This window comes from Nerophis ophidion, linkage group LG29 (genome assembly GCF_033978795.1).
Source record: "Nerophis ophidion isolate RoL-2023_Sa linkage group LG29, RoL_Noph_v1.0, whole genome shotgun sequence".
Lineage (NCBI taxonomy): Eukaryota > Metazoa > Chordata > Actinopteri > Syngnathiformes > Syngnathidae > Nerophis > Nerophis ophidion.
Window position 1 is genome coordinate 19,842,717 of NC_084639.1, and position 11,381 is coordinate 19,854,097.

Consider the following 11,381-nt stretch of genomic DNA (forward strand, 5'->3'; position numbering starts at 1 on the left):
ATAAAAATTTGAAACCAAATATAAATATTTGTAAACTAATAATTGTACAACAAAAATATCTGCCCAAAAATATTTGTAAACTACAAAATACAATTTGCACCAAAAAAAATAACATTTGCAACCACAAACATTTTTTTTTATATAAAAATGAATTGTAAGTAAAACCACAATGTTTAACCCCCCCAAAAATGTATCAACAATAAAGTTAAAAATACATAATTTTATTATAATATTATTACAGTTAAAAAAACGTATTGTAAGCTGCCTGTTTTTTCATACGCTTTGAATCCTGCGGCTTTTAAACGGTGCAACTAATTTGTGGACTTTTCTTCACTTATGGCCGTAATGTTTAGTGTTGAATAGTTTTATTAAAAATGTCATATTGTCATTTTCCTTCCCCAAATTTAAAACACTTTTTTTGGTATTTTACAGAACACTTTTTTACTAAAAACTTGTGAATAGATGTTGCTCTGCAGACCTGTTTGCAAGTCATTGTGTTGCTTCCTTTTAAGACGGTTCATTTTGAGGGGGCGGAGTTGTTATATGCAAATGAACCCCTCCTCACCGTGCCCACCACCCCCCCACGCTGACCCAGCAAAAAAATAAAATAAAAATACTTTAATTGACAGTGAAGCTATTGTCTAACTTTAGAAGGCTAAGCTGGCTACACAACAACTCGAGTTAACATATATAAAATATTATTTAAACATGGCTTTTTAAAAAAAACTTTTGTTAATTAGATTTTTGACGAACACAGTCGAGAAACAATTAATCATATCTCAAAAGGTTGATCAATCTTCTGCCTTTCAATCATTTTTTAGTCAGGGTTAAATTTGAGGTGAGTCTCTTTCACATATTTTAGGAAAGCACCTCAGACTTCACAAAACAACCTTGATTTTCTCCAATTTAAGGAAGTGAAAAACATTGTTATACCAGCAGGTGTAGCAAGGGGGCGCTGCAGCCTTCTAATTAAGCACAATGAGACTTTTAGCCAACAAAGTCAACTTCTTTCCGAATTTGCTAAGAGTAGATATCACCACATAATGTTTTAGTTACATCATGTCTTAGCGACATCATTTCTTAGCGACATCATGTCTTAGCTACATCACGTCTTAACTACATCATGTCTTAGCTACATCATGTCATAGCTAAATCCCGTCTTAAATACATCATGTCTTAGCTACATCATGTCTTAACTATATCATGTCTTAGCTACATCATGTCATAGCTACATCATGTCTTAACTACATCATGTCTTAACTACATCATGTCTTAACTACATCATGTCATAGCTACATCATGTCTTAGCTACATCATGTCATAGCTACATCACGTCTTAGCTACATCATGTCTTAGCTACATCATGTCTTAGCTACATCATGTCTTAGCTACGTCACGTCTTAACTACATCATGTCTTAGCTACATCATGTCTTAGCTACATCATGTCTTAGCTACATCATGTCTTAGCTACATCATATCTTAACTACATCATGTCTTAGCTACATCGTGTCTTAGCTACATCATGTCTTAGCTACATCATGTCATAGCTACATCATGTCTTAGCTACATCATGTCTTAGCTACATAATTTCTTAGCTACATCATGTCTTAACTACATCATGTCTTAGCTACATCATGTCTTAGCTACATCATGTATTAGCTACATCATGTCTTAGCTACATCATGTCATACTTACATCATGTCATACTTACATCATGTCTTAGCAACATCATGTCTTAGCTACATCATGTATTAGCTACATCATGTCTTAGCTACATCATGTCTTAACTACATCAAGTCATAGCTACATCACGTCTTAACTACATCATGTCTTAACTACGTCATGTCTTAGCTACATCATGTATTAGCTACATCATGTCTTAACTACATCATGTCATAGCTACATCATGTCTTTTCTACATTTCATAGCTACATCATGTCTTAGCTACATCGTGTCTTAGCTACATCATGTCATAGCTACATCATGTCTTTTCTACATCATTTCATAGCTACATCATGTCTTGACTACATCATGTCTTAGCTACATCACGTCTTAACTACATCATGTCTTAACTACATCATGTCTTAGCTACATCATGTCTTAACTACATCATGTCTTAGCTACATCATGTCATAGCTAAATCCCGTCTTAAATACATCATGTCTTAGCTACATCATGTCTTAACTATATCATGTCTTAGCTACATCATGTCATAGCTACATCATGTCTTAACTACATCATGTCTTAACTACATCATGTCTTAACTACATCATGTCATAGCTACATCATGTCTTAGCTACATCATGTCATAGCTACATCACGTCTTAGCTACATCATGTCTTAGCTACATCATGTCTTAGCTACATCATGTCTTAGCTACGTCACGTCTTAACTACATCATGTCTTAGCTACATCATGTCTTAGCTACATCATGTCTTAGCTACATCATGTCTTAGCTACATCATATCTTAACTACATCATGTCTTAGCTACATCGTGTCTTAGCTACATCATGTCTTAGCTACATCATGTCATAGCTACATCATGTCTTAGCTACATCATGTCTTAGCTACATAATTTCTTAGCTACATCATGTCTTAACTACATCATGTCTTAGCTACATCATGTCTTAGCTACATCATGTATTAGCTACATCATGTCTTAGCTACATCATGTCATACTTACATCATGTCATACTTACATCATGTCTTAGCAACATCATGTCTTAGCTACATCATGTATTAGCTACATCATGTCTTAGCTACATCATGTCTTAACTACATCAAGTCATAGCTACATCACGTCTTAACTACATCATGTCTTAACTACGTCATGTCTTAGCTACATCATGTATTAGCTACATCATGTCTTAACTACATCATGTCATAGCTACATCATGTCTTTTCTACATTTCATAGCTACATCATGTCTTAGCTACATCGTGTCTTAGCTACATCATGTCATAGCTACATCATGTCTTTTCTACATCATTTCATAGCTACATCATGTCTTGACTACATCATGTCTTAGCTACATTTAGCTACATCATGTCTTGACTACATCATGTCTTAGCTACATCACGTCTTAACTACATCATGTCTTAACTACATCATGTCTTAGCTACATCATGTCATAGCTACATCATGTCTTAGCTACATCATGTCTTAGCTACATCATGTCATAGCTAGATAATTTCTTAGCTACATCATGTCTTAACTACATCATGTCTTAGCTACATCATGTCTTAGCTACATCATGTCTTAGCTACATCATGTCATAGCTACATCATGTCTTAGTTACATCATGTCTTAGCTACATCTTGTCTTAGCTACATCTTGTCTTACCTACATCATGTCATAGCTACATCATGTCTTAGCTACATCATGTCTTGGCTACATCATGTCTTAGCTACATCATGTCTTAGCTACATCATGTATTAGCTACATCATGTCTTAGCTACATCATGTCTTAGCTACATCATGTCTTAGCTACATCATGTATTAGCTACATCATGTCTTAGCTACATCATGTCTTAGCTACATCATGTCTTAGCTACATCACGTCTTTACTACATCATGTCTTAGCTACGTCACGTCTTAGCTACGTCACGTCTTAGCTACATCATGTCTTAGCTACATCATGTCATAACTACATCATGTCATAGCTACATCATGTCATAGCTACATCATGTCTTAGCTACATCATGTCATAGCTACATCATGTCTTAGCAACATCATGTCTTAGCTACATCATGTCTTAGCTACATCATGTCTTAGCTACATCATGTCTTAGCTACATCATGTCTTAGCTACATCACGTCTTTACTACATCATGTCTTAGCTACATCACGTCTTAGCTACATCATGTCTTAGCTACATCATGTCTTAGCTACATCATGTCATAACTACATCATGTCATAGCTACATCATGTCATAGCTACATCATGTCTTAGCTACATCATGTCATAGCTACATCATGTCTTAGCAACATCATGTCTTAGCTACATCATGTCTTAGCTACATCATGTCTTAGCGACAACATGTCATAGCAACATCACGTCTTAGCTACATCATGTCATTTCATAGGACTGACACAATAGGATTGACACGATAGGACTGACACGCTAGGACCGACACGCTAGGACCGACACGCTAGGGCTGAGACGTTAGGACCGACACGCTAGGACCGACACATTAGGAAAGACACACTAGGACCGATACGCCAGGACCGACACGCTAGGACCGACACACTAGGACTGACACGTTAGGACCGACACGATTGGACTGACACGTTAGGACAGACACACTAGGACCAATATGCCAGGACTGACATGATAGGGCAGACACGATAGGACTGACACTCTAGGACTGACACGATAGGACTGACGCGCTAGGACTGACGCGATAGGACTAACACGATAGGACTAACACACAAGGACTGAAACTATAGGACTGACACAATATGACTGACACGTTAGGACTGACGCGATAGGACTAACACGATAGGACTAACACACAAGGACTGAAACTATAGGACTGACACAATATGACTGACACGTTACGACTGACGATATAGGACTGACACGATAGGACTAACACCCCAGGACTGACACTATAGGACTGACACAATATGACTGACGTGTTAGGACTGACACAATATGATTGACACGTTTGGACTAACACCTCAGGACTGACACGATAGGACTGACACGTCAGGACTGATGCGATACGACTGACGATAGGACTAACACGCTAAGACTGACACATTACGACTGACACGATTGGACTGACACGATATGACTGACCCAATATGACTGACACGTTAGGACTGACACAATAAAAAAAATCTACAATCTGTGCCTGCTGACCTCAACCTTGTGTCAACTTGGTCAAATACATCAAGTACACCAATAAAGTCATACTAGCAATAAATAGTAATAGTAGTCGTAGTAGCAGTAGAAATAGTACTATTGGAAATAGTCCTAATAATAGCAGTAATAGTAGTAGTAATAGTAGTTGTAGTAATAATAGTAGTAGTAGTAGTACTTATAGTAGCACTATTAAAAGGTAGAAACAATAATAGTAATAATAGTACTAGTAGTAATAGTGGTATTATTATACTATTACTACTGTTACTACTATTACTAGTAATAGTAGTAGTAGTAGTAGTAGTAGTATAACTGGTCATATTTTTTTTAGTAGTAGTAGCATTACTATTAGTATTAAAAGTAGTATTTTATTATTAGTCGTAATAGGAATATTAGTATCAATAGTGAGAGTTGTCTTAGCAGAAGTACTAAATGTAGTAGTAATAGTAGATGTAGTAGTAATAATAGTAGTAGTAGTAGTCGTCGTTGTAGTAGTACTATTAAAAGGTAGAAATAATAATAGTAATAATAGTACTAGTAGTAATAGTGGTATTAGTAGTTGCATTAGAAGTAGTAGCAATAGTATTAGTCATAGTAATAGTAGTATTAGTATGAATAGCAGTAGTAGTAATACTAACTGTAGTAGTAGTAATAACAGGTAGTAATCGTAGCAGTATTAGTAGTAGAAATAGTAGTATTATTGTTATTAGTAATAGTAGTAGTACTAGTATTACTGGTTATATTATTTTTTTAGTAGTATAGCATTACTATTAGTATCAAAAGTAGTATATTAGTATTAGTCGTAATAGGAAAATTAGTATCAATAGTGATAGTCGTCTTAGTAGAAGTACTAGTTGTAGTAGTAATAGTAGATGTAGTAGTAATAATAATAGTACTAGTAGTAATAGTGGTATTAGTAGTTGCATTAGGAGTAGTAGTCATAGTAATAGTAGTATTAGTATGAATAACAGTAGTAGTAATACTAACTGTAGTAGTAGTAATAATAGGTAGTAATAGTAGTAGTATTTGTAGTAGTAATACTAGTATTATTGTTATTAGTAGTAATAATAGTAGTAGTATTACTGGTTATATTATTTTTTAGTAGTATCAGCATTACTATTAGTATTAAAAGTAGTAAATTAGTATTAGTTGTAGTAGTAATAGGAATATTAGTATCAATAGTGATAGTTGCCATAGTTGAAGTACTAGTATTACTAGTAATAACAGTATTGGTATAATTGTATAGCCATAATAGTAGTATTGTTAGTATTTTTTTTATTAGTATTGTATTTGTAGTGGTAATAAAATTAACATTAGTCATAGTAATAGTAGTATTAATATTAATAGTGGTATTAGTAGAAGTAGTAATAGTAGTAGTATTAATATTGATAGTAGTATTAGTCTTATTAGTATTAGTTGTAATAGTAGTAGTAGTAGTAGTATTGTTTGTATTAGTAGTAGTATTGTTAGTATTGTTATTATTATTATTAGTAGTAGTAGTAGTAATAGTAGTTGCTGTAGTAGTATTTTTAGTATTGGTGTTATTAGTTGTTTTGTTATTATTATTAGTAGTAGTTGTTGTAGTAGAAGTAGTATAGTAAAAGTAGTAGTAGTAGAAGTAGTAGTAGTAGAAGTAGTATAGTAAAAGTAGTAGTGTTCTTAGTAGTAGTAGTAGTAGTAGAAGTAGTATAGTAAAAGTAGTAGTATATTTAGTAGTAGTAGTAGTAGAAGTAGTATGGTAAAAGTAGTAGTATTGTTAGTAGTAGTAGTAGTAGAAGTAGTATAGTAAAAGTAGTAGTATATTTAGTGGTAGTAGTATGGTAAAAGTACTAGTATTGTTAGTAGTAGTTGTATAGTAAAAGTAGTAGTATTGTTGTTAGTAGTAGTAGTAGTAGTAGTAGAAGTAGTACAGTAAAAGTAGTAGTATTGTTAGTAGTAGTAGTAGTAGTAGTAGTAGGAGAAGTAGTATAGTAAAAGTAGTAGTATATTTAGTAGTAGTAGTAGTAGTAGTAGTAGTAGTAGTAGTAGAAGTAGTATAGTAAAAGTAGTAGTATATTTAGTAGTAGTAGAAGTAGTATGGTAAAAGTAGTAGTATTGTTAGTAGTAGTAGTAGTAGAAGTAGTATGGTAAAAGTAGTAGTATTGTTAGTAGTAGTAGTAGTAGTAGAAGTAGTAGTAGAAGTAATATAGTAAAAGTAGTAGTATATTTAGTAGTAGTAGTAGTAGTAGTGGAAGTAGTATGGTAAAAGTACTAGTATTGTTAGTAGTAGTATAGTAAAAGTAGTAGTATTGTTAGTAGTAGTATAGTAAAAGTAGTAGTATTGTTTTGTTAGTAGTAGTAGTAGTAGTAGTAGAAGTAGTATAGTAAAAGTACTAGTATTGTTAGTAGTAGTAGTATAGTAAAAGTAGTAGTATAGAAAAGTAGTAGTATTGTTGTTAGTGGTAGTAGTAGTAGTAGTAGAAGTAGTATAGTAAAAGTAGTAGTATTGTTAGTAGTAGTAGAAGTAGTATAGTAAAAGTAGTAGTATATTTAGTAGTTGTAGTAGAAGTAGTATAGTAAAAGTACTAGTATTGTTAGTAGTAGTAGTATAGTAAAAGTAGTAGTATAGTAAAAGTAGTAGTATTGTTGTTAGTAGTAGTAGTAGTAGTAGTAGTAGTAGAAGTAGTATAGTAAAAGTAGTAGTATTGTTGTTAGTAGTAGTAGTATAGTAAAAGTAGTAGTATAGTAAAAGTAGTAGTATTGTTGTTAGTAGTAGTAGTAGTAGTAGTAGTAGAAGTAGTATAGTAAAAGTAGTAGTATTGTTAGTAGTAGTAGTAGTAGTAGTAGTAGTGAAGTAGTATAGTAAAAGTAGTAGTATTGTTAGTAGTAGTAGTAGTAGAAGTAGTATAGTAAAAGTAGTAGTATTGTTAGTAGTAGTAGTAGTAGTAGAAGTAGTATAGTAAAAGTAGAAGTATATTTAGTAGTAGTAGTAGAAGTAGTATTACCAGTTTGGTTATTATTATTATTAGTAGTAGTAGTAGTAGAAGTAGTATAGTCAAAGTAGTAGTAGTATATTTAGTAGTAGTAGTAGTAGAAGTAGTATAGTCAAAGTAGTAGTAGTATATTTAGTAGTAGTAGTAGTAGTAGTATTACCAGTTTTCCTGAGTTTCCTGTTCCTGAAGACGGACAAGATGACGAGCATGTTCCCCACCAGGTCCACCACGATGGTGGTGATGAGCACACCGGCCAGCAGCGTCACCGCCCAGGGGAAAGAGTGCTGCTGCGGCCCGGGCGTCCCCTCGCCCCCAGCCGGCGTGGAGTTGCGCGGCCCCAGGGTGGGCCCCAGCGCGGCGGGCTGCGGCTCCTCCAGCGGCATGAGTTGCGGGAGGTGCCGGGGGTCCACCACCAGTCTCATGGGGTCTCCGTGTCCCGTGGACCAGTCGCCGTGTCTGCGCGCCATCTTTCACCGCCGCTGCTGGCACATGGTGGGGGTGTTGGTGGCGGTATTGGTGGTGTTGGTGGTGGTGATGGTGGAGGTGTTGGTGGTGGGCGTGCGGGATTCACCGGTGCGAGTCCCGGCTCTCACATCACTCACTCCCGCCTCCGAGGAGGACTTTGGCGCTCGCATTTCGCGCGAAGGTGTTTCCCGCCACACGTGCACGTGGAAAGTGAGAGCCGCCTTTTAGCTTCCCGCCTCTCTCTTTCTCTCTCTCTCTCTCTCTCTCTCTCTCTCTCTCTCTCTCTCTCTCTCTCTCTCTCTCTCTCTCTCTCTCTCTCTCTCTCTCTCTCTCTTTCTCTCACTCTTTCTTCCCCCACTCTCTCTCACTGTATTTCTCCCTTTCTCTCTCTCTCTCTCTCTCTCTCTCTCCCCCTCTCTCCCTCTCTCTCCCTCTGTTTCTTGCCACACTCTCTCTTTCTCTCTCTCTTGTTGACTACTTTAATTCACTCTTTCACTCTCTCTGTCCCTCTCTTTCTTTCTCTCTTTCTATCTCCCTCTCTTTATTTAACCTTCTTTCTCTCTCTCTCTTTCTCTCTCCCTTTAGCGCACTCTCTCTCTTCCTTTCTCTCTCTCCATCGCACTCTCTTTCTTACCCCACTCTCTCTTTCCTCTCTGTCTCTTTCTCCCCTTCTCTCTCTCTCTCTCACTCTTTCTTCCCTCACTCTCTCTCACTCTCTCTGTCTCTTTCTCCCCTTCTCTCTCTCTCACACTCTTTCTCCCCCCACTCTCTCTCTCACTCTCTCTGTCTCTCTCTCTCTTCTCTCTCTCTTTCTTTCTCTCTATTTCTCTCTCTCTTCCTCTCTCTCTCTCTCCGTCGCACTTTCTTTCTTACCCCACTCTCTCTTTCCTCTCTCTGTCTCTTTCTCCCCTTCTCTCTCTCTCTCAGTCTTTCTTCCCCCACTCTCTCTCTCACTCTCTCTGTCTCTTTCTCCCCTTCTCTCTCTCTCTCTTTCTCTTTCTCTCTCTCTCTCCCTCTCTCATGCTCTCTATTTCTCTCTCTTCCCCTCTCTCTCTGTTGCACTTTCTTTCTTACCCCACTCTCTCTTTCCTCTCTCTGTCTCTGTCTCTCTCTCTCTCTCACTCTTTCTTCCCCCACTCTCTCTCTCACTCTCTCTGTCTCTTTCTCCCCTTCTCTCTCTCCCCCCCTCTCTCTCTCTCTCTCTCTCTCTCTCTCTCTATCTCTCTTGCTCTCTATTTCTCTCTCTATTTCTCTCTCTCTCTCTCTCTCTGATTCTTGCCCCACTCTCTCTTTCTCTCTCTCTCTCTTGTTGACTTTATTTTACTCTTTCACTCTCTCTGTCTCTCTCTTTCTTTCTCTTTTTCATCTTGTTTATTTCTCTTTCTCTCTTTTTCTTTCTCTCTTTCTATCTCCCTCTCTGATTCACTTTCGTCCTCTTTCTCTCTCTCGCTCTGACCCTCTCTCTCTTCTTTTCTTTTTTCTCCCTTTATCCCCTCCTTTCTCTCTCACTCTCTCTGTCTATCTCCTCTGTATTTTTCTTTCTCTTTGTGTCTTTTTCACTTTCTAGCTCTGTCTCTCTTTTTCCCTGCTTCCCCCCGCCTCTCTCTCTCTCTCTCTCTCTCTCTTTCTCTCTCTCTCCTCCCGCCCGCAATGAGTGTGCGCGTGCACGTGCGCGCACACCCTCTCCAGCCTCTTCCTCATCTGGATGCTGACCATCATCTTCATCACTCTGTGTTCACCTATGCTCTTCTGCCGCGTGCACGTGCACGGCGGCTGACGCACGCGCACCACCGACATGTCTTCTCCACATTTAAAACTTCTGCGTCAACTTGTCGTTGGCTCGATGGCCACTAGGGGCGCCAATGAGTCGCCAAAGTCCATTCAAAATAAAAAAGTTAATTTGAATTGTTTTAAGTAACCACCCAACACGAAAAATGAACAAAGTCCAAAAGTTTCACCAGGAATCATAACACAGGACAAAAAATATGTGTTGGTTATAACAATTCCGATGTTAAGTTAAGAGAAAAAGTTGTTTATTTAAAACAACAAAACATTTCAGATGTTCAGGAATTTGGATGTAAGTTGCTCATTAAACAACTTTAAAAAGTATGTCACATAAAATGTTAATTTATCAACTTTTTAAAATAAACACATAACTTGTAGGCTTGAAAAGAAAAAAAACATTGTTATTTTATACCTGGAATTTTGAATCCAAAGATCGGACATTTTATATCAATGTTAATGATAAATGTTGCCATAATCAGCTTATTTTCTTCATAAAAACGACGAATAAAACCTTTGACAAACTTTGTCGGACGAGTCAGGCAAATAAAATTATTAAAAAAAATGAACAAGTGAGAAAGTAAAACGTTGTTTTCTACAAAATCATTGCAACTGTGCACATTAATAGAAGTGATTGTTTTAATATTGATCTTTATGAACATTTTGATGCACTGAAGAGAACACAGTTGTGTGGTATAGTAATAATAATAATAATAATAATAATAACAGTAATAATAATATTGATAATAGTAATAAAAACAGTTATAGTAATAATAATAATAATGGTAATAATAGTAATAATAATATTGATAATAGTAATAAAGCAATTATAGTAATAATAATAATAATAATAATTATTATAATAGTAATACTAATAATTATAGTAGTAATAATGTAAATATTAATGATATGAATACTCTTATTAATAACCATATTAATAGTAATAATAATAATGGCTATAATAACAATAATAATAATAATAGTGATGGTAATAATAACAATTATAGTAATACTACTACTACTAATAATAATAATAATAATTATAATAGTAATAATATTAATTAAAATAATATTATTAATAATAATATAATAATAATGGTTATTGTATTAATAATAATAGTAGTGATGGTAATACAAATGATAATATTGATAATAATAATATCCATCCATCCATCCATTTGCTACCGCTTATTCCCTTTCGGGGTCGCGGGGGGCGCTGGCGCCTATCTCAGCTACAATCGGGCGGAATAATAATAATAATACAACAATTAATAGTAACAGTGATGACTACAGTA

The 11,381-nt window shown here is 35.8% G+C and overlaps 1 protein-coding gene across 1 annotated transcript in view; it reads right to left on the reverse strand.

Annotated features, from left to right (window-relative positions):
- mtnr1al (melatonin receptor type 1A like) overlaps positions 1–8,306 on the reverse strand; it is a 31,145-nt gene extending 22,839 nt beyond the window's left edge. Inside the window, exon 1 of the mRNA XM_061891643.1 lies at positions 8,000–8,306. Within this exon, the coding sequence (XP_061747627.1) occupies positions 8,000–8,306 (307 nt within the window). The remainder of the gene's footprint in view (positions 1–7,999) is intronic.
- Positions 8,307–11,381: the final 3,075 nt, after the last annotated feature.